Source organism: Rhamphochromis longiceps, linkage group LG4 (genome assembly GCF_057381845.1).
Source record: "Rhamphochromis longiceps isolate RC_006_pf linkage group LG4, R_longiceps_female_GT1.1, whole genome shotgun sequence".
Lineage (NCBI taxonomy): Eukaryota > Metazoa > Chordata > Actinopteri > Cichliformes > Cichlidae > Rhamphochromis > Rhamphochromis longiceps.
Window position 1 is genome coordinate 26,361,812 of NC_140560.1, and position 27,666 is coordinate 26,389,477.

Sequence of the window (27,666 nt, forward strand, 5' to 3'; positions counted from 1 at the left end):
AACTTTTTTTTAAGGCTTAAAGTTTATAGTTAGGGCTGGATCAGATAACCCTCAGTCCTAATGTAAACCTTCCCTTTGTGGGAAGGCTGCTTGGGGATTCCCACAATGCTCAGTGTTTCTTCTTAATTTACCTTTTTAAGTGTTTATACATCACTCAGCATTTAATCATGAGTCATTATTAATATCTGGTTCTCTTCCACAGCGTGTCTTTATGCTGTCTTCCTACCCTCACTCCCAACTGGTTGCGACAGATAGCTGTACCTCCCTGAGCCTGGTTCTGCTGGAGGTTTATTCTTCCTAAAATGAAGTTTTTCCTCTCCTGTCACCAAAGCCATAGCTCATGGGTTCATATGATTGCTGGGGTTTTCCTCTGTTTTCTCTGTATTATTGTATGGTCTTTACCTTACAATATAAAGCGCTTTAAAGCTAGAGTTGTTGTGATTTGGCAATGTATATAATTGAATTGAATAATACAAATATCTGGCACCAACTCAGTGGACCGACACATGTAACCATAGTCAAGACAACCTAGAGACTTTCAAGGGTATGGTTGGGCTGATCCACTGGTAGATTATGTGGGAATTCTTATGAGCATAGCTGATACATTAAATAAAGACACAAGTCTATATTTGGAAAATAAATGTGTGTCCCACTAACACACGATGAAACTAACTAATGAGATATTGATTTTTCCGAAGCCTAGCACACAGACAGTAACACAGCCTAGAACAGCTGCTTTAAAAACGGATTATTTTTTAACTAAAGATTAAAAATATAAATCAGGATTATAGGCAATAAATGTCTTCATCATTCTGATATGACTGCAATCATGGATCCATGTCGGTGCTACTCATCATCAGATGAGTGTGATCCTCACTTGATAATTCAAATCAAAACAAATAACGCATGCATGTATACCTGCTCTCATTTTGTTGCCATGATGCCAGGTCTCTCTTGGAAATGAGATTTTTAATCTCAATGAGATTTTTACCTGGATAAATAAAGGATTAATAATAATAAAATTTACTGCAATATAATTTCCAAAATAAGACAGTGTTCATACATTCAATCAGTAATAAATCTAAAGCTTTAATTACACATAGATTAATATTAATGTCAATAAATGTGAATATGTTCACTGCCAGCTTCCAGCCCTGAGGTCATTTTCCACTTAATGTAAAATCTAGTGACCAGTTATCTAATCAGCAGATACAGTGAGGCAGACAGAGGGAGAGACGAGAAACACACAGGAATATATTTTCACCGAACTCAAATGTGTGAAGTCGGTTCAAGGAAAGGTTTTAATAATTTCCAAATTAAAAAAAAACAAACAAACTACTGAATCTGTGATGTGAAGCTGCCAAATGGATACAAGGAAGAAAGGTAGGCTTTCCATTAACCATGAAAACATGACAAAGAAAGGATTTGATGTGGTTTCTCTTTGCTCTAGGCACAAAGGCACAAAGGGGAATATTCTCAAGTTGCATGTCAGGCAGGGACTGTGGGAAAATACCTAAAGGTGGAGAAGGAGGAGTTGAACCTTGGGTTTAACTTTAACAATAAAAATCAAACTACCCTACTTACTGTTAGATTTTACTGCACACATGTACCATAAGTTATGTTCAGAAAGTAGGATGAACCAGACACATGCACACACAGCCCTTTTCAAACATGCTTTGCATTGCATTGATATCAGAAAAAGTATAAAATAAGACAAACACAAACAATATGGTGTTAATGATGTTAATTGCTGATATTGTAGCTTCTTTTGACATTTTTTTTTATTGTTTTCTGAGTTTATTACACACTTAAAAAATATATCTTTATCAATCTGATCCCAATTGAATTTCTGGTTTTTTTTTTCATTTTTAAAGGTGGTGCCATAGAATTAAGGCTCATGGTGGTTGGTAGCAGTGGACCTTCTCAGTTCCTACTAACCAATTCCATACTTGGGAGACAGGTGTTTTCTAAGGATGTCACCAGCCTTTCTGGCAGCATAAAGAACAACGGTGAGCTGGCTGGTAGACGAGTGGCAGTGATCAATGGACCAAACATCTATGATAAGGATATATCTAAACCTAAGAGGAAGATGGAGCTAAGGAGGTCCAAGTGCTTATGTATACCTGGTCCCCATGCATTTCTTGTTGCCTTTGACATGGAGAAAATCTCCCCCAATGATGTGAGAACCTCCAGACTGATGAGGGAACGCTTTGGAAGACACTGTCTGAGACACGCCATGGTCCTCCTGGCCTATGAAGGAAATCAGAATAGAGCTGCCTTGGAAGATAGGGTGAAGAAGACAGATTGGCATCTGCGAGAACTCATCGAGAAGTACGGTGGACGCTTTCACCTTTTCAACAAGAACTGGAGAGATCGAAGTCAGGACAGAGAGCTGTTGAAGAATATAGAGCTGATGGTTGCCTCGTTAGGAGGAGGCTACTTCTCCAGCAGAACTTTCCAGAAGGCAGAGGACTGTGTAAAGAAGGAGGAGAATAAGCTTAGGAAGCAGCGAGCAGCAGAGATAGAGAAGGCATGGGCTGAGATGGAAAAGCAATACATGGAAGAGGAGCTGTACTTCCAGAAGGATGCCTATACGGCTAATATTGGCGCAGAGATTAGAGCTCAAGCGGAGATCGACAACAGCTGGCTCAGGACGTCCCTAGTCAGAGGCCTGGGGACGGGTTTTGTTGTGGGGGCTGTGATGGGTGCGCTGGCCGGGTCTATAGAGGGCCCAGGAGGGATGGTTCTCTATGGGATCATAGGTGGTGCAGTGGGTGGATCAGCAGGGGGAACAGCACAGGTGGCAATAAAGCATATGGACAACAGAATGGCCCCGACTGCCAGACTGAACTTCAACTCAATCTTTATTAACCGCTTCTTTGCAGCTCCTCGTACATGACAAAGGGAACTGACTGATGACCTGATGAAAATAAAAAACTTACTCTTTGTATCCAACTTCTGGTTAGGTAGCTTTCTGACTTACTTGATAACAAACTAGATAGCCGTCTTAAGCCCTCTTTCATCTCAAGAACATACGTGTAGTACGAGACTATTTCGACAGAAAACTTGAAAGGTTTCCAGTGGCATCAATTCAAACTGTGACAACCAGTTTAAACTATAAATAGGCCTATTATAAATAAATGAAGCTGTGATTTTAGCACATTTATAGCAGATTTGTGTGAACACTTTATATTTTATTCAACCTCCACCTCTTCCTGGTGCCTTGCTGTGGATTAGTTGAAGTGCAACTCAAATAACATGTAGGGCGGAGTCTTAGCTGAACACGCCATTGTCTAAAGCGCTGCCACTTTCCTAGACAATCCACATACCTCAGTACACCTGTTCAGTGTGAACCAGTGAAGTTTCTGTGTATTATTAACTAAATTAACAAGTACAAGCCATACAGACACCGCTCCTACCCAGAAAAGATCGACTAAGTAAAGGTAAGATCACATTTCCTTTAATACTTTTTAACAAACGTGTCTGTTTTCACAAAGTTACCTGTGTGCTGATTTCATGTTAGTCCTCTCAATCTTTTATGGCCATGTTGCATAATCGTAAACTGTTTCCTATGTTACAAGGGAGTACAAGGGAGTCTGAACTGAGGATTGCACATTACATTAAAACGATCTTGAGAATTTAGTGAGTTCATTTTTGTTTTGAGTAGTAGCTTCCTCATGACACAAGAAAACTATTTGGCAAATACCAGTTTGACTGCATATTTTGCTGCCTCTGTTTGTTATCTATCTGCTGGTGCTCACACTGGCTGTGACAGTGGCAATCAAAACACGCAGAGATAGAAAGAGATAACGGGGTAAAGTTCAACAGCAGGGCATTAAAGTATAATCATGTCCAGTTGTTTCTGCCTCTTTAGTCTGTGTAGAATGAGAGTAATCCATTCTGTATGAGAACACAATGTTAAAACATGACGCCCTGAATTCCAGTGAAAATATTTCTGCCATGAGTAAATCCGCCTTCTCTCACGCGAAATGTGAGCTGAATCCTGAATTTTTACTGTTGTTTAATAAGCATGGATTTTAAAGTCAAACCTTAAGTATCTGTGTCTAAAATCTTGGGTTGTGGTGGTACTAAGGTGTCTGAAGTGTGATTAGAAAATATCCCACAGGTCATTGCACCAACACCACCAACCTGAACTGTTGATGCAAGGGAGTGCGGATCCATGCTTTTGTTTACTCCAAATTCTGATTCTAACATCTGAACATGGCAGCAAAGTGAAACTGAGAGTCATTTGTCCAGTCTTTTATTGTCTAATGTTGGTGATCCTGTGCAAACTGTAGCCTCCGTTTCCTGTTCATGGTTTACAGAAGTGGCACCTGGTGTGGTCTTCTGCTACTGAAGCCCATCTGCTTCAAGGAGATGCTCTTTTGCATACTTTGGCTGTAAAAAGTAGTTATTTGAGTTAGAGCAGGGCGATATGGCCAAAAATATTTATCACGATATATATTTGAAAATTTGCGATAACGATATAACCGACGATATAATTGATGCGAGACAAAATACAACTCCACAACATTACTAGCGCAAAAAGACAACCTTCCATTTATTTTCACTTAAACAAGAAGCTGGTTTTTATGTACATTAAAGCTTTATAAAAATGTAACAGTGCAAATGCAAATTCCTTGCTGAAAGTTTAACCAAAAGGCATTTCCAGTAGAAATGGGCTGACATATCCTGAGCATAACCATGTATAATATCCACTGAAGTTAAAAAGAGGTGCTTTGCAACATTAAACTGCAGTGTGCAGTACGCATTTTTCGGACCATAAGGTGCACGGGATTATAAGGCACATTAAGCGAAACAAAGCAGTCAGATAAATCAAACTTTATTAAACTCATTCTTCTTGCTTCCTCCACTTCTGTACCATTGATTCATTAATGTTGAATTCTCTGGCAGCTGCTCTATTCCCATGTTGTTGCAGTATATTAATGACTAACCTCGTATTGTGGATGGATTATCTCAGTTGTTCTCCTGACTGAAGTTTGGTCCGTTTACAGCATCCTGCCATGCGATTGCATTTGTTTCTAACCATGAAGAACCTTCACGTTAACTTTTATAAGTGGAAAAGTGTTAGTGTTCGTCCTCCAGCTTCACTGTTTATGTTATGCTAACATAGCTGTGTCGCTAGCGATCACGTAGCACATCATTATATACCAGCTAGCCCAACTTCAGTAACCCTACAAACGTCACTGCTGTTTAGTTTCCTGTCTTCATTTATGTTGGAAGTGATAGCAGAGCTGTACGTTTGATTTTTTTTCAGAAATCTCTCAGTCAGAACATGCAATATCGTGCTTAGGTAACTAGCGAAACTAGCGAGCTAACTTCCGCTAGCTTCCTGCTAACTTCTAACTCCGTTAAATGTAATTACTTTTGTTTTCATGGATGCCTGGAAGTTAAACTTTATAGTTACACCTGGTAAAGCAGCAATGCTGATCGTTTTATTAAAGATGAAAGAATTTAGACAGTTTTTAACTCTAAGTGATGCTGCAGTGTTGTTTGACCTGAAGTATACGGAGTTTAGGACCCAGATTACTCCCAGATTTAAGAGCATCTTAGTCCGACAAATACGACAATAACAACGGCCGCTTGCATGTTCTGCAAAAAATGTGCTTTGTTGTGTATCTGACGGACAAACACCAAACCAGTTCCACATCACGGAAGTTGCACCATTTTTACAAACCAATTCTGGTTCATCTGTTTCATTCAACAATCGGCCATGTGCGTATGAAAACAAAGGCACTGCGCATGCGCGTTTTACTCCCATTCTATCGCGATATTTCATTTTCCTATCGTTGCCTAACATTATACCGGTATTACCGTGAACGGTATAATATGGCCCAGCCCTAATTTGAGTTATTGTTGCCTTCCTTGAAGCAGTCTGGTCATTCTCCTCTGACCTCTCACTGGATACAATCTCTTTTTCAGACCATTCTCTGTAAAGCCTAGAGATGGTTGTGCAGGAAAACCCCAGTAGCCCAGGGTGATTCTCTGCCAAGTACTATGCTACATCGAATGTCATTTAAATTACGTTCTTCCCCATTCTTATGCTCAGTTTCAACTTCACATCATTCTGACTATTTCTACATGCCTAAATGTACGAGTTGCTGCTATGTGATTGGCAGATTAGATATTTATGTTAACGAGCAATTAAACGGACTCACCTAACAAAGTGGCCAATCAATGTATGACTAATACACTTGAAAATTCATAAAACATACGATAAGCATCTTGTAATATGAGTAACAGTGACTAGTACTTTTGATACTTGTGTACCGTCATAGTGCGCAAGTAAAATCCTGGATGCAGGATTGAGCATTTACACAATTATGTGTTAAAAACACAAATCTACTTTATAGTACTTTATAGTACTTTTAAGTTTGGACTGTTAACAAGATGGTTTCATTGCATTTGTTTATCAAACGACTTCTGTTGGCACTTCTCACTTACTCTTAGGTATCACTTTTGGTTTAGTCTTTGCTTTACTATTCAAACACAACACTCCCTTAAAAGACTTCGATATGCACAGCAGGAAAAAGCTCTGTTTCTTACTTTTTCTGACATAATTTCTTTTTCAGATCATGGCCTCTACCATCTGCTTGCTCCCTGAAAAGCACTTCTTGTGCTTTCTGTGTAGGGACATCTTCACCAGCCCCGTAACCATACCATGTGGACACAGCTTTTGCTTGTCCTGCCTGTCCAAATACTGGACACGACATCAGTTGAAATACTGCCCTCACTGCAGGAGACTGTTCACAGACAAGCCAGATCTCAGTGTCAACCACATACTGGCAGACATATCTGAAAACTACAGGAAGTCTCGACCACAGAAACCACCAGATGAGGAAACGGTACTCTTTTGTCTGTTATCTAATAACAGGTAATCTAATCTAATAAATCTAGTGTATTTTTGTGTGCTGATGCAAATCGTTTGCACATTCACAGGTTATAGATGTTAACCAAATGATTCAGGAAAGGGTGCAGAAGATAGAAAGACTGAAATACTCTCTCGGGCTACAAAAGGTGAGTGGAAATATCTATAAAATTTAAACATGTATAACATAATTTATATTTTTTCTTTATTTTCCTTTGATCTGTACATCATTAAATGATGTTGCTGTCCAATCAGAACTCTTACCTCAGAGAGGTGCGAGAGAGTCAGAAGATCTTCTCTGCACTTGTAAATGCTATGGAGAAGAGCCATAAAGCTGTTGTTGCTGCAATTGAGGAGAGGCAGAGAGAAGAGGAGAGCAAGGTAGAAACACTGGTCAAAGAGATCGAACAGGAGATTGAGGAGCTGAGGAAGGAGACCAAAGAACCGGACCCTCAGATCTCTGGTGATCAGAGTGACGACTTGAAGCGACCTGCCAAGGTAAGTTATCTCCATCTACTGCCAAATGCATGATGATGATGATGTGATTTGAAGCATAATTGTAAAATCTTTCCAACACTGCGAATGCTATTTAGCCCTGTGAGATGAAGGACTGGTCCAAGGTTACCATAGAAACTGATCCTTGTATTGGAGTCACCAGAAGAGCACTGTCAGACGTGTTGGAACAAATAAAGTTAGAAGTCAACAGACTCTCCAAAGCTGGTGGGTGGTGCTGTTTTAATCTTGCGTGCATCATATCAATCTTAAAAGATAAATTCATTGACATTCTTTTTTTTCCCCTGTTGTTCATTTTTAGAACTTAAGAGAATCGAGAAATACTCAGGTAAGGTTCTCGCTGTGCAGAAATACATTTTATCAACTTTACAAAAATGATTAGGGATTGAAGATTATTTTTGTGGATAATATCAAAAATATAACCATAATTCAGCTTCATTTTGAGTTCAAAATTTAACTGCATGAATTTTCAGCTGTTGTGAATAGCTGAAAATGAATGAGCACTGTTTGACTAATTCTTGACTTTTTGCTCTTTTTCTCCTTTCTCCTTTCTTTGCTCTTTTTTCTTTTTAGTGGATGTTAACCTAAGTGCTAAAACAGCAAACCCTTTCCTTTGGGTCTCAGATGACAGAAAGCAGGTGAGGCACACGGATAAGCTTCAGGAAGTACCGGAGAACCCCAAGAGGTTTGACAGAGTGGGAAATGTTCTGGCCAAAGAAAGCTTCGCTGGCGGGAGGTGCTACTGGGAAGTGGAGGTTGGGGAGAAGATAGAATGGACCCTAGGTGTTGCCAGACAGTCCGTAAACAGGAAAGGCAAGTTCACAGTGTGCCCTGCAAATGGTTTCTGGACCTTAAGCCTGAAAGCTGGAGGCCAGTACATTGCAAACACCTCTCCTGTCACCCAGTTGGCTCTAGACCAACGACCCAAGAAGTTTGGAGTGTTTCTGGATTACAACGAAGGTCGTGTGTCCTTCTACTGCGCAGACTCTGGAGTCCACATTCAGACCTTCACGGATAAGTTCACAGATCGGCTCCATCCATTCTTCAGTCCTGGTCGCATGCATGGAGGCAGAAATGCAGCTCCTCTAGTCATCTGCTCAAGTTTTTGCAACATCTAAACCTCATTCCAGTTTAAAAAGAGTTACTTGTTGGTTCTTGTTATCTCCTTAATATTTATCTAGCGTGATTAATGTGTTTATTTATTTACAAAGCTATTGAACAATGAGCCACATTTTCCCTGTCAGAGCAGGCTACTGAACAAGATGGTGCAAAAGGACTACGTCAGTACACTTGAAAACTTCAATGAAACGCATAAACAGACTGAAAAAAGAAAAAAGTGTGGCAGTAAATAATAGATGGCTGTCATAAATGAACAAGTGAGTGAAAGTAGAAAAAAGAGGATTGCTGAGTTGGATGGATGCGCGGGGCTGCAGGGTTGGGACAGAGGTTGACGAGAAGCAGGGAAAGCGGGGGGGAGGGCACAGTAAAACAGCAGGGCATTGTGCCCGTACACCAGGCACTGGGAGACACACTCAAACACATTCACGCATTCACACACCGACACAGTCGTGCACAGAAGTGCGTGCTTCAGCCCACCGCCACACAGACACACTGGCATCTCGCAGGGCAGCCCCATCTCCAGTCCTGTCCTGGGTGTTGGAGCTGAGAGACAGAGAGCCTCCCCTGCTCTCTGGCCTTCCTGTTGACTGAACTGAATTCTCAGGGCTGTCATTCACAACTTCAGGCATTCACAGCTCAACTACAAAACCTACGGAGCTTCAGGCAAACCGTAAACTGTGAATCATCTCCGGGAGGAGCAGTGAAAGTTCAGCGACCTCTATTTCAGGTAAATATTCCTCATAATAACCATTTCATTAATATTGTTTGGACATTTCCAAATGTCAGAAATGTCTTCACTATGGCTTAAGAGCAAATTAATGCTATGTGCTTTGTTAGTTTGTTAGTTTCCAACACATGTATGTACTGGAAGTGGCTTTTCTTCCATTGTGTTATCTGCAAAACTTCCTAGGAATGAAATGGACATTTTAGTAATGAGATCTGGGAATATTCCAGGGCCCTCTGTTATTTTAATATGGTTTATCCACTGTCATCTGCACCAAACATCACAATAATCTTTAAGAATTAGTTTTACTGGAGTCAAAACTCAAACTAAATAACTGAACTAAATAGTAAAATGCATCCCATTGGTCCTCAATGTCCTGCTGCATATGTATCGATCTTGTTATGAATGGATCGTATAAACAGTATTAGTAAAATTGTAGCTGTAACAAACAGAAGACACAGGTTCTCCTGGCCCACTCTACAGGCTTTCATGAAAGCTGCTTGTGTTCCGAGTCTCCTCATGTTTTTCTGAGATAATCCACCACCCGGCAAGGCGTAGCTCGACACCCACAGTCATGTCAAAGAAAGCTATTCTCTGCAGTTCTTACTGGAATCCAACAGGCCTCCCAGCCTGATTCCAAATATTTATGATAACTATATGCTCCAATAGTCTTTTCATACTTTACTAATGTTATGCTAGTGGTTGTTGTGGTAAATAACAACAGCATGTGATGTAATATCCAGTGTGTCTCTGAGCGTTTTCTTGCACTGCTTGTTTGATTACTAAGAGAATAACCCGGCTGGTGCGACTATTTTATGTTTTGTTAATTTTAGGATATCAATCCACATCAAACTGACCTCATCGACCCCATCATCCACAGACGGCGAAGTGGACCACGGCATTTCGAGCAATATAGACTGTCACATTTCTTTGTGGGACTATAAGTTTGGCCTGTGCAGAGACTAATATATCAGAGACAAGTCCATCTGTCTTTCGCCATGGCTACCACGGGCATGCAGTTGCTGGGTCTGATCCTTTCCATCGTGGGCTGGGTGGGTGGGTTAATAGTTTGTGCCATCCCCCTGTGGCGGGTCACCGCCTTCATCGGTAACAACATAGTGACAGCTCAGATCATTTGGGAAGGCCTTTGGATGAATTGCATAGTGCAGAGCACAGGTGAGATCCAGTGTAAGGTGTACGATAGCTTGCTGGCTCTGCCCAGCGACATGCAGGCCGCCCGCGGCCTCACTGTGTTGTCCATCCTGCTCTGTGGCCTGGCTCTGGCTCTGGGGGTCCTAGGAGTCAAGTGCACTAAATGCATCGGCGTAAACAGCCTTAAAGCCCGCATTGCTCGCATTTCTGGCTCCCTTTTTGCCATCGCGGGGTTTCTTTACCTTGTGCCCGTCTGCTGGACTGCCCACTCCATCATCAGGGATTTCTATGATCCACATGTGGCAGCTCCACACAAGCGTGAGCTCGGCCCTGCCCTTTACATCGGCTGGGGGGCATCAGCCTTGCTTCTAATTGGGGGGTCACTGCTCTATGCGGGGTCAAGTCCTCCCGGAATCCCAGGCTCTCCCACTTTCAGCAGTGGAGAGAGCAGTCCACGCAGGGCACCTGCCACACAAGTCAAAGGTTATGTCTAAAATGTCTGAAGGCCTTCCACAAATCCACCCCGAATGATGTCAAACCTGTCTTTTCTCCTCTTGACATTGATTCATGTAATTATTTTTTATTAAGTGTCACTTTTCTTTTGTTGTCTTGAGAAACGTCACAGGAGGCTGAAAACTGAACTTGTTTTATTATGTCATACCTGATACCCTTCAATAACACTCTTTCTCTGTCTGCCAGTTAAATACAATAAACGTTGTATGCTCTGTGGAGGAAAAATGGTGTGTGTTTACATTTGTACCATTACATATATTAAAGCTCCTCAAAATACTTGTTTTACAAGGAAAAACCTTTGAGTCATTTATGTAAACACTACGAGGGGTTCTGCTGAATGAAGAAGAACAATAGAACAATGGAGATGTGTGTGCATTAGCATGTGGTGCCATATTTTTCAGTGTGTGTGTGTGTGTTGTCCTGTCTTCCATCTCATTTTCCTTATCTGAGTTACTCTATACGGCGGGAACAAAGAAAAATACATGATCCTTTTTTCACTTCATAAAGATCCTGCTATTTCTTCTAATAAAATCACACATTGCTCCAGCAGATAACTGTATGATAACAAGCAAAAACCAGATTGAGCCTGAATCACTATCTGTCTTTGCATGTGTTCATGTAGTACAATTCCAAGCACCATCTTTATTCATGAGATATTATCCTTGTTCTTAAACCTGATTGATTGCACTGTAGGTGACTGTAAATATAATCGTAGTTGTGCGGGCATGCATTAATCTATCAGTTCCTTTGCTTTCTGTCTGTGACAGCAGAAGACAGAGCAACACAATGCCACTCTATAGAGCATTACAGCACTACAATAACAATAGCCACTAGTGTTCCAAGTGCCAGGTAGTGACTCACACATGACCTAAGTAGGCCTTTACCAGTGCTGGTAGAGTAATGATGTGAATACTGTAAGTCTGTGGCATTTTACTGTATGCTTACAAAGAAGACAACAGAGGGAGACGAGTGCACTAGTTACATTGTAAATAATGAATGGAGTGCTTCAAAGTGGCTTCGAGGTATGGTGTCAATGCAGTTCTTAACAATGACAGTAACAAAGAGTTAACACAGAAGTTGATTACATGAAAGTGAATTAATGAGTGTATCATTTACAAGGAGGCGATAACTGCACACGTCACTGATGCATTTGAGACTTTGGGCAACACTGATGTGTGTCCAGTTCATCTCAGATCTGCTTTCTAGAGCTCTAGAGTTCCCTGAGTAAATACAAACACTGATAATTGTCTGTGAAGTCTTTTGGTGTGAGTGCTGTAGTATGTGTGAAGTGGGGTATAGTTCTTTTCTCTTTCCTTAGGCTGTAAAAATCAAGGGTACATGTGCAGAAAATGTGAAATAAAGACAAACAAACAAAAATGATATTGGGATTTGGTTGTTTCCAAAGTCAACATAACCTTAAAATAAATGTAGCCTAATGAATTGAAGAAAAAAGAAACGTTTTTCCTAAAGATATTTTCATAATCGCATATGTATGTTCAAGTTTTAACATAATTTAAAACCACTTTCTTAAAGTCAGATTCTATTCATCGTTCCTCCATTTATTCGATTCAAGTTCTGGCTGGCTGGAGCCCATCTGTCTTAGGTGCACTCTGGACAGGTCACCAGTTCCACATAGGAAGGCCCCAGTTGGCCTGTGGATTTGAACCCAAGATGTTGCTGCTGTGATCATCACATCATCATCATCACCCTGCTGCCAAAGTCAGATTCCTACATGCAAACTCTTACTCAGATAGAAGGTATCAAGAAATAACTCACTGTTTGTCTGTGTTAGACCGTTACATAAAACTGGAGGATTTTGATCATGCTTTTAAGTGATTTACTGCATGTCAAAATGTCCTGGAGTGCAGAAAGATGATCATGAAAATCAAAACTGCCATGGGTGTTTAATTACATTTTTGGATGTTATTGTGCCTTGAGCACCAACTAATACACATCACTTTACACTTATGAAAGTTCAATTTGTTTTATCAAAGAGCATAATTAGTGTGAATGCTTGAAAAGCATTCACAGTATTGTTCTTCTAATCTTTAAACTATTTTATTATCTATTCCGTACGTTTTTTGTACTCTATCTCCTTCAAAACCGTTCAACTTAGAAAAACCATTCAAACACCGTTAGATTCCTCTTCTTTTGGACATGACTGCTTCTATTTTTCTCATTTTTAACATTTATATTTTTAAAATTATTCAACTTTTTTCAACAAAAATTTCCCATGTATTTCAATGGAGAGACGCTTCAAATTCTCATTCAACTTACTCTTCTTTAAACTGTATCTACTTCCACATACATTGACGTAGAGCCACCATTCAAACTTTAAAACGAAGACAAGACGTTCAACTATCCAACTTGTATTTATCTTTTCAATATCTATTATACTTTTTCTTCAGTTCCAGTTTAAGTTTCATGATGTCTTTTCACCCGTTTCAGAGTTTATAATGGGTGTGTATGGGACGGAATGTTGGGGCTAGAGTGAGACAGCTCAACTGCTAGAGTGAGAGGAGCAAAAAAATTAATCTTAAAATCTTTTTTAAAACTGCTGCTGTGTCCACAGCGTTTACTGTACAGGTATGATTTTACCCTCAAAACGTAGCCATCGCTGTCCTCTTTCATCCAATGTGTTTACTATTGTACTAGGTGTTATGGTTCTTTTATAAATGTCACCAATGCACAGCCTCCTCCCTCCAACTCTTCCATAGACTCTAATGTTAAAATGGCTCAGAAGGTTCGTTTGAAAATCAGAAGAGCATGGTGTCTTTCCACTGTCACCACGTCCATATAATATACTCCACAGTCATGAAAACTGAGAATTCAGTAGACTAGACATTGCTGTCGCTCACGGTGAAAGAATTTCGTCAATACGACTTGTACTTTTCATTTGGGAGCGATTTGTTTGGGGCTGACTTTTCTGTTCATTTTAAGCAGCAAAAGTGAGGTGCATGTCTGTGTCCGTGTGTATGGAGGCATTTGGGTGCAGTCACTATAGCAACCAGGCTCACACGTGTCTGCTTAACGAGCTCTCTCTCACTCTGCCAAGATTCATCTTAAACACTTCTCTTTCAACTGCTGCTGTGTCCACAGTGTTTGCTCTACAGCCATCATTTTACCCTCAAAACGTATCCATCGTTCTTCTCTTTCCAACACCGTGTCTTTCAAAAGCTCAGAGATGTAAACCTGTAAAACTGTGTGGATCCAAGTGGAGGGCTCACATTTTAGTCATTCAGTGATTCAAAGAATATGAACTTTTAATATTCATTCAGGTGTTTTCTGACTCTAAAGTTTCTTTTCTCATTTCTTAGATTTTTCTAATTTACAATTAAAACATTTTCAGCTTTTTTCCAACTTCTTCTTCTGTGTAACCTTCAGCTTTTAGCAGTTCAGCACTTTTGTTTTCACGTTAAATTCGGGTTTTGTTTTTTTTTATCATTCAACATTTTTAACTCAAAATTCAGCAATTAATTCATTTCAGTGCATACATTCAGATTCAAGCATTCACACTGCAGTTTCTTCAGAAAATGCACTTTCTAGTTCTTCTTGTTCTTTTGGCTGCTTTCTTTAGCGAAGAATCTTCTCTTTTCCCTCTGCCTAGCATCTCCATATTCAGTATCCTTTGTCTTATATAGCCACTATCGGTCCTCTGCACGTGTCTAAATCATGTCAGCCTTGTCTATAAACTGCTCAACATGAGCTGCCCTGTCAGTATTGCCTCAGAACCAGTCTCTACTGTAATTCCACCCTCACCTTAAACCAATCTGTCACTCCTACCACACATCTCATCAATGACTTGCTGATAATGCATATTTTTATTTAGATTTCTAAAGCGGCAATCATCATGTCAAGGTTTCGCTTAACAATAAATCAATCAATAAATCAATAAATAAATTCAATAAATTAAAAATAATAATAAAATGCACCCGTAATTGCGCATACTCGCCGCGAGAGGGAGACATTTCATGCGTGTCGCTGTTTCTGCGACGGAAGTGGGAAGTCAGAGGAGGCTGTACCTGCTGTACAGCTGTGCTCCGTGGCTAACAGCTAACCTCCGTTGTGAAAGTATCGGGATCCGCTAATTAAATAAGTCATCTCGACAGCCACTCTGAGACTCTGACTTTAACATGGGAAAAGGTGGAGGCACATTTGAAAGGCTTCTCGGTAAGTTAACAGCACATGCGTAAGTTGAGAGTAAAATAAGCAACTATAAGGCAGAGTGCGATGTTTTCCAGCGTATTGTTTTGACAGTCGATCGGGCTGTGGCTCCCAGGCCAGCTAGCTTTTTTTTCCTAGCCTGCTAACAAATTCGCTGCTATTGTTCGAAGGCCAAGAAATGCTAAGAAGTTAGCTGAAGCGAACAGTTTTAACTCAAAGTCTGGTCCAGTGTTATCGCCTTACTTTTAGTTAAGCTAACCAAAGCTGTTGTTGTGTTCCTGTGCGTTTCATACACGGTAATATACGATTAGCTGTTACTTCACACATTAACTACCCCATATCCAAGGAAACCAGGCAGACAAACACAACGCTGGTATTCGTGAGGCGCTCTGTTGTCCTGAGTTTTTTTTTTTAAAGACCACAACAGGTTGATTAGTTCGCTGACACATGTCTATAATTAGCGACTGGGATACTTTGTGATCCACGTATAGACCTACGCTAACGTCAGATGGCTAATAGTTGCTTTTACTCTATGACTAATCATAGAAAACAAGGCGTCTCTGTCATAGCATGTTTCAACAGTTACCTTGGTTTAAAACGAGTCCCAAGTGAATTTCCAGTTATGCAACAACAAGTTTCTTGGGCTACAAAGATGAGCAGGTTAACTAGCGAACCTGGATGAAAAATGTATACACCCAGTAAATGTCAAATTATTTTGTGAAGTGTCAAATGAATACGCAGCTGTGCATATTGATTACTATTAAACAATTTTCAGACATTTTAGGTCTCTTTAGTTCAGCTGGAGAGTTTTGCCTACTCTGCCAATGTAACCAGTAATAATTTGATATTTGAGGCCTAAATATCAAAGTGTTTGTATTAAAACCATCAAATAGGTTATAAATCGTGTGTTTGATTCTCCTTACCAGTGATGGAAATGGTTTCAGAATTTGAATCCATTAAATATAATTCCTGCCGAACTTATCGTTGCAGTCCCAACTTGTTTTTCTCAAGGATTCAAGGGTTTTTATTCCATTTCAAACGTGTGTATTCACATGAGTTGAAACTAAATTTAGCACTCAGGTCCCTGTTTAACGCCAGCAACAATGAGAACACACAAGAGAACAATATACAGAAACAAGGAAGAGAAAACATATTTACAGTGTCATAGAGAATGAATAATCATTTTTTAAGGGTATGGAGGATATTGCAAATGCACAATTGGTGTCTTTGTTACGATTGGCTAGGAGAAGTAGACACAGAAGCAGTCTAAAAGCATGGTGGTTCTGCTCTTGATACTCTGTGGCCTCCTGCCTGAGGGGAGGGGAACAAACACTGCATGTGCTTGGTGAGTGGGGTCTTTCAAGATAGAGGAGGCCCTTTTCCTGTATCTGCTGGCGTAAATGTCTGTAGTGATGGGGAGGCCCTCAGCAGAGGCGTTTTCTCTGCCGTCCTCAGGACACTCTTTCCCCACAAATCTGCAGAATAGGTTTAAGACTGAGCTAACAAGTTCCTCGTACTGCAACCTCCTGAAAAAGTGGAAGCGTTGGTGTTGGTGTCTTAACCAGGACGGAAATGTTGTGACACCAGATAGGGTTTTCAGTGAGATGTACACTAAAGCTGGTGACCACTTCCACAGTTGTTCTACTGATTTGCAGGGGCGGAAGCTAGTCTTTGTCCCTTCTAAAAAGCACACTCATCTCCTTTTTTTTTTCTTGAACTTGATGCAGAGATACTACACCTGCACCACCTCTGCAGTTGTTTACCCCCTGCCTGTAGTCAGAATCATTGTTGTTGTTGAAGCATAAATTTTACCTGACGTTCAAAGTATAGAAGCAGATAAAAAAATAAAAAAAGTCTGAACTGAGTAATGCACACCTCTAAACCTATGATCAGATTCGCAGTTTTATAGCAGATGTCATGTGTATTTAAAACATTTAATCTTTTTAAATATATTTAACTCAATTAAACCACCATTATGTGTGGGTGATTGCTGAATTCACAGCACACATCCTTCAGTTTGACATGTAATAAGATGATATTTGGTTCCTAAAAATTGGGCAGTTTTTTTTATTTTATGATTTGCAAACAGGTCGTTTGTTGTGCTGAAAGTTGGATTAGGTTCCACTTGTATTTAGAAATGCAAATCAAGACCAGGTTTCATCTACTAAATGCATCGCAATCATATGCCAAACAGGATTATCACTTCGTGCTATCAGTGCTTTCCTGTTTTCCCCACAGTTCCGCAGGGCATAACAAATGTCAGACCCAGGACTGCAGCGCTTTGGCACACCTGAATCATATGCAAGGCTATTTTCTTTCTGACAGCTGAACTCACGGAAGCATCTGTAGCAATAAAATATTTTTAGTTATCCCTGCTGATGATGATATAATAAATAAGTAGATCTCTATTATATCATTAAGGTTTGACACCTCAAACCTTTTGTGTGGTAATAGTTTGATATCATACAAAGATCGATCTGGAGTCCTACGTTAATAGCAGGAGTACAGATGTTTCTATAAAGATTAAAGCATGTGGAAGAAGCGTTTGTTCATGTGTAACTGCCGGTGCAGTTTTGTGGAGCTGCTGTTGTAGATGCCATTTGACAGACATGCATGTTAAAGCTTTCTGTACTCATGCAGATAAAGCCACCAGTCAACTGCTTCTGGAGACTGACTGGGAATCCATCCTGCAGATCTGTGATCTCATTCGACAGGGAGACACACAGTGAGTGATTCTGTCTTCTTCCCCTCTACAGTCACATCCTCCAGCAGCTGAAGATTTAATACAGCTTCGACTATTGTCTTCAATGTTTTTGAAATAAACATACTTGAGAGTTTGCTTATTGAATTTATGCCAATGATTCTGCATTAAGCGATATCTGTGTTTTTTGTCCTTGCAGAGCTAAATATGCCATTGGGGCCATTAAAAAGAAGCTGAATGACAAAAATCCACACGTGGCGATTTATGCACTTGAGGTAAGACGTGTGGAAAGTATACAATCAAAAATACAAAATCTCTGTTGCCTGTAAACATAGTTTGATTTTTGCTTTGGTTGGTGTGTTCTCTTGCTTTGTCACCTAACTGTGGGCAATAGTAGACTTGGCATCTTTTGCGTTGGGTTGTTGAGAATAATGCAGCCTCACCCTTCAGGTCTTGGAGTCAGTGGTGAAGAACTGTGGCCAGACGGTGCACGATGAGGTGGCGAGTAAGCAAACCATGGAGGAACTGAAGGAGCTACTTAAGGTGACATTCATTTTATCTACTCCCTGTCTGCTCAGTTCCCACCACACTCTTTTCAATGCCATTCAGAGATGGCCTGTGTTGTCTTCTTACTGTGAAGCTTAATTTGTTGGCAGAGGTCAGGCGGAGTGGTTGCTTTGGCTTAATCAATGAAGAGTTTTAGTCTTTATTCAAACCTTTATTCAAACACAGGCTCCAGATTCCCAAAGGTGTACATGTTAGAGTGATGTTAAAGTGAGCAGCCACACAGTGGTCTGATATTAAAGTAGTTGATACTAAATGAACTTTTTAAAAAACAGGTTTAGCGTCTTTACAGTGCTTCAATTATATATTTTGGCTGGAGGCTTCATAAGCTTTCCCCCTCTCCTATGACTGCTCACTCTTTCAGCTGACTGGATTACAGCATGAGCTAGCAATATTTGATTGGATCCTAACTGTATCATGTGACACAGGCTGTATACCTCATGCTGGTTTCAACTTCCTGGTGATGTCATTGCCGTGTGACAGGAGTCTTTTTTTTTTTTTTTTCAGATGAAAACAAGGGACTTCCCACCTCACAGTGTTGATGAATTCAGTGTGTTATTTGACAGTAGAATTCAGAAACAGGGAAAGTAGACCTTTTTGCTTTAATTGTGTGTAAATTCCTTGACTTCCAGAAACAGACGGAACCAAATGTCAGAAACAAGATCCTTTACCTGATCCAGGCCTGGGCTCACGCCTTCCGCAATGAACCCAAATATAAAGTGGTTCAAGACACCTATCAGATCATGAAAGTGGAAGGTAAGCTTGAACGAGCCGAGTGCTCACATCTGAAATGAAACCAAAGGATCTCTGAAAGCTTACTGACCCAGAAAATGTTTTCTAACAGGCCACTTAAAACTGGGTGATACCAGTTCAGATGATTTGTAATGATAAAAAACTGATTTTATTGATTCAAATTTCATTGTCAAAAGGTACATCAGCAGCTAGAAGTTATTGCCTCTTTGTGATATTTTTTTTTTTTTGTAGCTGTTGTAAAAAGATTTTCTGCTTTTGTTTGTCTGCAGGTCACGTTTTCCCCGAGTTCAAGGAGAGTGACGCCATGTTTGCTGCTGAGAGAGTAAGATATTTTGTGTTTCTTGTTTTACTGATGTGTGAAGAGAGTTATGTTTTTGTGGCATGTGCCCCTTACATTGAGAAGTAGTTGAGTAATGTGATGTCTGCTTTGTTTATCTAGGCCCCTGACTGGGTTGACGCTGAGGAGTGCCACCGGTGCAGAGTCCAGTTTGGCGTTATGACAAGAAAGGTAGGCCGGGCCTGCTTGTAACTAGGCCACTTGGAGGTTTTATGGTTTCCTTCATTCATTTGATGCTGTGAGTGTGTGTCTGCGTGTATGCGGTACCTTCTCACGGCGCATGTGTGGAAATCAACCTCATTTTGTGTCCTGTGCTTTCCCAGCACCACTGTCGAGCCTGTGGTCAGATTTTCTGCGGCAAGTGTTCGTCTAAGTACTCCACTATTCCAAAGTTTGGGATCGAGAAGGAAGTGCGTGTGTGCGAGCCCTGCTTCGAGCTGCTTAACAAGTGAGTCCACAGATGTGGTGATTAAAATGTTAGAATTAGGGTAAAAATTCAAGGTAAAAATGATATGTAGCTGTGATATGACTTGTAAAAAATGATAGGTTAAATATGTGCAGCTGTGGTGCTGAGGTAAAATGCAGAGAATGTGTTATGGAGAGAGGAAAGAGGGCAAATAGATGTGTGGTGGAATGAGGAAGTGCAGGAAAATATTCAAAGGAGGAGGGAAGCAAAAGAAAAGTGGGATAGTAGGGGAGATGAGTAAAGTAGACAAGAGTACTAGGATGTTAGGGGTACAGCAGAGGTGGAAAAGGCTTAGAGTGAGCTGTATGTGAGGCTGGGCACTAAGGAACGAGAAAATAATTTTTATCGACTACCTAGACAAAAAGATAAAGCTGGAAAGGATGTGCAGCACGTTAAGTTGATTAAGGGTAGTGATGAAAATGTACTAATGAGTGAGAGTGTGTTTTGAGAAGTTGGAACAAATACCATTAAAGAAAAACACGGAAAGACTTCTAATGAAAAAATGGTATGTAGATATATGAAGATAATGCCGGTTTTAAAAATAAACTATGTAAACGTATGCAAATGATGTCTGCGACTGTGTAACGTGTTCTGAGGCATGTTTGCACATGTTTGGCAGCTGATACTGAAAGACTGCTGGTAACACTGGGTGAAACATGCTGTGTAGTCAACTGCTCCAAGCAGTCGTTAAATTGTCTCACTCGCAGCTGGTAATTCACAGGACAATGCAGAAAGATTTTAGCTGGACGTGTCAAGCTAAAATCAGGAAGTACTTAGTATGCTGCAACATGAGTAGTTAAGTTTTTTTTCTAAAAAGAAAAGAAATACATGGATTGTGAAAACATGCAGACTATGTTTGTGAGCCTGTCTAGTAAGTAAGTAAAGTTTATAAGGCTTTTCACAAGACATGTTGTCACAAAGTGCTGTGCAAACAGAATAATTATAATGAAATATGATAGAAAATTAAAATACAGTTAATAGCAATACAAAACCAGGCTCAAAATAAAATGGAGATGATTAATAAACAGTGTCAACAAGAGCTTGTTTAATACGTTTTTAACTGATGTCTATCAGAATGAACAGCTCAGAAAGCAGTTCAGTTTCCTTCTTTTGGCATCAGAAGAAAGTAAGAAAAGCGCTGGCTTTTAAAATGGACTGAAGCAAAGTGGAAAAGTGTTCTGTTGTCAGATGAATTGAAATTTGAAATTCTTTTTGGAAAACATGAATATTATATCCTCTGGACTGAAGAGGAGGTGGTTTGCTATCAGTGGTCAGTTGCATTCTTGATGGTACTGGGGACCTGGCAGCCTGCACATCTGGAAAGGCATTATCGGCACTGAACGTTTTTTAGAACAACATACGCTCCTAGCCAAATGACGTCTTTTTCAGGGAAGGCTTTGCAAGACAGTAGTTGAAGAATATGCCTGCACTCCATACCTTTCACTGATTGAAAGCAGCAAAGAACACCTAGAATCCCACATCACACAGGAATTGGACAGCATTCCTTAAGAAAAATGTTTAAGTGCAAAAGAAAATAATAAATAATACTGTATTATAAAATAAGTTATGCAAACAACATAAAACGCCTTGTTTTATGTTGTAAATAACATTTTAATTTATGCCTTATAAATTAAAATATTATTTCCTTATTATAAAACTTTCTTAAATTAGTAGCAATAAAACAAGTTCTGACAGTATTATATTTCTTGATTGAGGTAGCGCTAATGTGTATGTGTGTACACACACGTGAGCTAGTGAATGAGTGAGTATGTGTGTGGGATCCTTTAAAAGAGCATGTGGCGGCTGCAACAAAGCAAAGTGAGCATATCAACAGTTGTGGTTTGAGGCCGTTTTTCCTGCAGCAGAAAACAGACATTCTGATGATGATGATGATAATATTATTATAATGATGATAGTATATGTATGTGTGTGTATATATATCTGTATTTTCACTATCTCTTCCACAATTTGGGGGGGGGGGGGGCAATCTGGACAAAATTTGTATGAACATCATCGCACATACAACAATAAATAATGTTGAAGTAATTAGAGATGGCACGATGCCACTTTTTTTATGTCCGATACTGATATCATAAATTTGGATATCTGCCGATACCGGTATGAATCCGATATAGTGTATTTTTCAATCAATAAAACAGGTTGTTGTTTTTTTTTATATCTTGCTGCATTTTGTATAAGTTCATACTCACGTTTTAAAAAAACAAAACACTAAAGCTATTCTGTTATACCTGTATGCAAAAAATACACTGCACCCAAAATATTTCATAGTTCAGCAATACTGATCAATCTAATAAACCTGAACCTACACGATCCTCCCTATTCTGGTATTTTAAAGAGTACTTAGCAGAAATATTAAACAACCTAACTAATAGGGTTGTCAGCTCCCAGTAAAAAAAAAAAAAAAAAATAGGGAACCACCCACCCTCCGCCTCGTGATGCTTAATCGACGTAATCAACTAGAAGTAATAAATCAGACATTAGGACATTTCAGCTTCGACTTCAAGAAATCGTGATATGCGTCTTCACTGTTTCCTGTTATTTATACACAGAACAAAGAGCTGATGAGCCAGATGTATTGATGATAAGGGTTGTTGTTTACTGTTTCTCTAATGTAGCAGCTTTCTGTATGTTAACTGGGGAAAAATACTTAAACACAAAAATAACAGAACTTTAGTGAATAAGAACGACAAACTAAAAACAAAGGTGTGTACCATACTTGGAAGCATTGTTTGTCAGTGTGTGTGTTTGGATGGAGATCCGAAATCCAAATGGGAGTAACTTGAAAGTGTTTCCCATGATGTTTTGTTGTATTGTTCTCTCTTTGGAGTGCTACTGTTGTTTCAAGCAGCATGCTTGAAACTCTGATTTACAAGGTTATTTGTCCTCCCTGATCCCTCTTCCTTAGCAGCCACCCCTCCCTCTCTCCTCCACTTAGGAAAGCTGAAGGAAAAGCCCCTTCCTCAGGCTCTGCTGAACTGCCACCTGAGTACCTGACCAGCCCACTGTCCCAGCAGTCACAGGTAATAATTTGAAACTCTTTATATCAATCACTGTCTTTCTAGATTTTTTGTTTTTGTTTTGTTACCTGTTAAATATAGGACTTAAATGATTTTCGAGTTATTATATTGTTGTTGTTTTTTTACATTTTAGACAGCTTTCTAGCCTTTTTGGAAAAAGTTGCTAAAATTGTCACACTGGAAATAAATAGTCATGTACACCCCATCATTCATTAGCTTAAAGAACCACCTTTACCAGCAATCACTTGAAATCAGTGTTTTCTAGCTGACTTTAATTCCCATATTGCTGTGGAGGAAATTTGTCCCAATCTTTCCTACAGTGTTGCTTTGGTTCACTGAGATTTGCAGGCAGAGCTCTCTTAATGTAATTCTACAGCATTTCAATCAAGCTGAATGTCTGGGCTTTATTTGTGGTCATTATGAAACCTTTAGTGTTTTCTTTTTCAGCTATTCTATTGTAGATTTGTTGTAATTTAGATGATCCAGTTGCAGCCAAGCTTTCGCTGTTGGACTCTCCTGCTATATATTTCTCCTGCTCTTCTTTCTCACCAGATGCCCCCCAAGAGAGATGAGGCTGCCCTGCAGGAGGAGGAGGAGCTGCAGCTGGCCATAGCTCTTTCTCAAAGTGAGGCTGAGGAGAAGGAGCGAATGGTGGGTTGCTAAGCTGAAATGCTCATTTTTGGGTATGGATGTGTTTGTTTTCAGCTAGTATATAGAATAAAAGCTGACACACAGCTGAATGCTCAATTGCAGAGACATAAGAACTCGTACTCGATGTATCCCAAAACCGATCCCACCCCAGTGACTTCCTCAGCTCCCCCAGTCAGTACCCTCTACACTTCCCCTGTGGTAAGGCTGTTTCCAGCAAAATCACTTATACTCTACAAAAAATGTTTTCATGATTTTAAAAGCATGTTTGAAAGATTTTTATTATTGTTAAGCAAATTTTAAAATGCATTCTTTTTTGACTATTATGAAACACATTGCAGAACTCCTCTGCTCCATCAGCTGAAGATGTAGATCCTGAGGTACATGTGGTATATTGCTCTTCTCAAATGTTAGCAGTATTGCTGATTAATGGAAATGCTACACCGTGCTTTTAAAGCTAATAAGGAAATATGACATCATTCCAGCTGGCCCGTTACCTGAACAGAACATATTGGGAGAAAAAACAGGAAGAGGCTCGCAAGAGTCCCACCCCCTCAGCCCCTGCCCCTGTGACATTGGCTGAGCCACTTCCGGCAATCAGTCAGCCCGTGGAAAGTCACGTCCCTGTCCAGCCTGTCAACATAGTGGAGGTATGCTGAAGTTGTGAGCTCTAAAAAACCAAAATCAAGCTAAACACAAATGAGCCCCTGCTCATGGTTTGCCCTGTTCATCCCCTCTTTCAGCAGCAGTACCAGAATGGCGAATCAGAGGAGAACCATGAGCAGTTTCTGAAGGCTCTGCAGAATGCTGTCACCACCTTCCTGAACCGCATGAAGAGCAACCACATGCGTGGGCGAAGCATCACTAACGACAGCGCCGTGCTCTCACTCTTCCAGTCCATCAACAACATGCACCCACAGCTTTTGGACATCCTCAACCAGCTAGATGAGAAGCGATGTAAGCGTTGGCCTTGTGTAATTGTGTCCATGTTTATAGATTTCTCTCTCCACGTGTCCAGGCTCTGAACTGTGATGATCTGTGTCTTGTCAGTGTATTATGAAGGGCTGCAGGACAAGCTAGCTCAGGTTCGTGATGCTCGGGCCGCTCTCAACGCACTCCGGGACGAACACAGAGAGAAACTGCGTCGCGCTGCAGAGGAAGCGGAAAGACAGAGGCAGATCCAGCTGGCACAAAAACTGGAGATCATGAGGCAGAAGAAACAGGTACTGAACTGAATCTGTTCAATGAGAGTTCAGATATAATAGGCCATTACCATGCTCACAGGTATTTCTTTGGACCGCAGGAGTACCTGGAGATGCAAAGACAGTTGGCCATTCAGCGCCTCCAGGAGCAGGAGAAAGAGAGGCAGATGCGTTTGGAGCAGCAGAAGCACACCATCCAGATGAGGGCCCAGATGCCTGCTTTCTCTCTTCCCTATGCCCAGGTACACATTTTATACTCCATCTGGCCTCAGACTGAACTCAACCCAAGGATAATCTAGTCAGTAAATTCACTTGATATTGCAGAAACCAAATGTCTCAATAATAGCAGAAATATATGAACCTAAAGAATAAATTTCAGCTAATGAAACATTTTTTTAGATTTCAGCAGGAGACTTTTTATGTTTTTGAACTTTTTTAAGTTCATTGTAATCTTTTGGTGAAATTTTAATGCTGTCTTTATTTGCTGTTATGTAGATGCAGTCTTTGCCCCCCAATGTCGCGGGAGGGGTGGTATACCAACCCGGTGCTCCGCCCAGCTACCCAGGCACTTTCAGCCCCGCTGGTTCTGTGGAGGGTTCACCTATGCACAACATCTATATGAATCAGCCAGGGCAGACTGCACCAGCACAGTACCAGGCTATGCCTGGTCCTACCACAGGTGAGGAGGTTCACAAGAAAAAGGATCAGCTGAAAAGACAAGAAATCTACCAACTTTGGTCATCTGGTGTTACAATTAGCGATATGATCTAAAATCTTAATCGTTCACTACAATGTTTTGTGTTTCCTCCCCCCCTTTCTTTCAGATCCCAATATGGTTAATGCATACATGTACCCACCTCCAGGAACTAATGGGCAGCCCGCTCCTCCGCCTGGTCAGGCTCCACCCACAACTAGTCCACCCTACTCCACCTATCAGCCCACACCTACGCAGGGTTACCAGGTCTGACAAAGCTCCACTTAAATTTTCTGATTAATACATGAAATGCCACAAAAACGTTTAAAGATGAATGCATCTCACTGTTCTCTGTGTTTTGTGCAGAATGTGGCCTCTCAGGCGCAGAGTATGCCCCCCATGTCCCAGGCACCCCCCACTAACGGTATGGGTTATATGGGTTACCAGCCATACAATATGCAGAACATGATTTCAGCATTGCCGGGACAGGACCCCAATATGCCCCCCCAACAGCAGTACATGCCAGGCCAGCAGCCCATGTATCAGCAGGTCAGTTGTATATTTATGTATTTGAAGCTTCTGACAGACTAAAAGTTAATTGGTTCAACTGTCATTCACAGTTAACGCATGAAAGCTTTCTTTATTTTTATCTTTGGTATTTTTATTTAGGTTATTTAAATGTCAGTCCTGGCTAATCTTCCTATTTTTACTTGTGCATTCATGCTGCTAGGTTGCTCCCCCTGGTGGCCCCCCGCAGCAGCAGCAACAGCCGCAGCAGCCGCAGCAGCAGGCACCTCAAGCCGTGCCGGGCAGCGCAGAGGCACAGCTCATCTCCTTCGACTGAAGGGCCTCACGCTGCTGGGTCTAACACACTACAGCTCCTCTCCCTGTTTGGTCTCTTTCTTCCCTCTCTGGACTCTGAGGATACCCTCTGGAAACACACACATAATTCCCACTTTCCACCTCGCTGTGATTTTTGTGGCAACGTGAAATATTGTGATGATGTTGCAGAACTGTTGCTCTCCTTGCCTCTCCCCCGCTGAAGTATAAAAATCAGGAGGGGTGAAGCTGCAATGGGAAGCGCCATAACCAAGAACCTTCACCCTCTTCCTCCTCCTTTCCAGCTGATATGTATGTAGTATCTCCTTATTAAATGAATAACTGAAGAGCAGAAATAGTCAGTGGTATTAAAGTTACAGAAAATATGACCATTTAGGAGATTAAAAAAAAAAAAAAAAAAAGAGAGAGAGAGAAGAAGATGCAACCATCCTTTGTCTCACATTTTTCTAAATCCAAATTTGCATGTTGAAATTTCAGTTCTTTTCTGGAATGGAAGCAAATTATTTCAACGTGTTTTAACAGTTTAAGAAGTGACTGAGAAACATCTGTATTCACTGTTTAAGATGCTGTTGGTATGTCTGAAGAGTGACAGCACAGTCAGACACCTGGAAAAAATCTCACTAATGCATAGGCAGTAGTTTTCATATCATCCCTTCTCATAATTACAAATTAGAGTCTTCTTTTTTTAATGGGGGGGGGGCATTTATTTGTTGTGTGCTGCTTCAACTGTGTGTTAATATAGTTTCAGAGACGATGCAGGGATTAGCACGTTACGGGAAACTGTTTAGAAAATTAGCTGGGTGGTTGTTTTGTCTTCATCAATTATACTTAATTAACTAAATCATTAAAAATCCACAATTAGTAACAAAAAAATATTCATACTAAAAGCAGTCCAGCAGTTCTAATAGCATCTTGCATCCCTTCTGTTAAAGCGACTGGTGTTGCCGAACATCAAGTGCCATCACAAAATTGAAGCATATGAATTTAACCTGTAATAAAGTGCAAGTTTCCTCCAGGAGTCCCAGCCTACATTCTATTAGTTGTAATTTTCACATATACAGATGCCTGCATCGGGAGTACATGTGGGCACTCTTTCAAAAGTCTGCTTGAGTATCCAGAAGTGAAGAAAAGCTTGCAGAGCAAACATGATGTGCTGCATGTATGTATCACACACCCAATCAGTGGTTTCTGTAACTCTTCAGTTGGCATCTGTGAACTTCTTTATTCCAACATACTGATCTGACTTTGAAGTAATTTTAAAATTATATTTAATAAATATCTGGTTCTTACTGTCCACGTGCCTCGACTTGTATTTTGTAACCACACACAGAGGAGGGTTTTTTTTTTTT

General features: G+C 40.4%; 4 protein-coding genes across 9 annotated transcripts; all 4 read left to right on the forward strand.

The window, feature by feature from the left end:
* The first annotated feature begins 1,379 nt into the window (after nt 1–1,379).
* LOC146671777 (GTPase IMAP family member 7) lies at nt 1,380–2,902 on the forward strand. Its single transcript, XM_085404133.1, has one exon. It carries the CDS (start codon nt 1,898–1,900, stop codon nt 2,897–2,899), a length of 1,002 nt encoding a protein of 333 aa, XP_085260259.1. The 5' UTR covers nt 1,380–1,897; the 3' UTR covers nt 2,900–2,902.
* Nucleotides 2,903–3,323: 421 nt separating this feature from the next.
* btr02 (bloodthirsty-related gene family, member 2) lies at nt 3,324–8,520 on the forward strand. Its single transcript, XM_085404132.1, has 7 exons — nt 3,324–3,443; nt 6,594–6,866; nt 6,961–7,038; nt 7,145–7,387; nt 7,483–7,609; nt 7,704–7,730; nt 7,976–8,520. Exons 2-7 carry the CDS (start codon nt 6,597–6,599, stop codon nt 8,518–8,520), a joined length of 1,290 nt encoding a protein of 429 aa, XP_085260258.1. The 5' UTR covers nt 3,324–3,443; nt 6,594–6,596.
* Nucleotides 8,521–10,230: 1,710 nt separating this feature from the next.
* Nucleotides 10,231–11,169, forward strand: cldnk (claudin k). Its single transcript, XM_085404134.1, has one exon. The coding sequence runs from the start codon at nt 10,244–10,246 to the stop codon at nt 10,889–10,891; it is 648 nt and encodes a 215-aa protein (XP_085260260.1). The 5' UTR covers nt 10,231–10,243; the 3' UTR covers nt 10,892–11,169.
* A 3,752-nt stretch (nt 11,170–14,921) lies between these two features.
* hgs (hepatocyte growth factor-regulated tyrosine kinase substrate) lies at nt 14,922–27,611 on the forward strand. Of its 6 annotated transcripts, none has more exons than XM_085404135.1 (20): nt 14,922–15,080; nt 17,715–17,799; nt 17,975–18,050; nt 18,226–18,318; nt 18,972–19,095; nt 19,362–19,414; nt 19,532–19,600; nt 19,753–19,877; nt 22,822–22,936; nt 23,486–23,584; nt 23,687–23,782; nt 23,923–23,961; nt 24,067–24,231; nt 24,325–24,538; nt 24,632–24,804; nt 24,885–25,025; nt 25,279–25,462; nt 25,608–25,744; nt 25,844–26,026; nt 26,208–27,611. In XM_085404135.1, the coding sequence occupies exons 1-20, from the start codon at nt 15,044–15,046 to the stop codon at nt 26,319–26,321; spliced, it is 2,322 nt and encodes a 773-aa protein (XP_085260261.1). In that variant the 5' UTR covers nt 14,922–15,043; the 3' UTR covers nt 26,322–27,611. The 6 variants fall into 6 exon arrangements, with proteins under 6 accessions (XP_085260261.1, XP_085260264.1, XP_085260263.1 ...); XM_085404138.1 differs by having other exon boundaries at nt 24,328–24,538; XM_085404137.1 differs by having other exon boundaries at nt 22,825–22,936.
* Nucleotides 27,612–27,666: the final 55 nt, after the last annotated feature.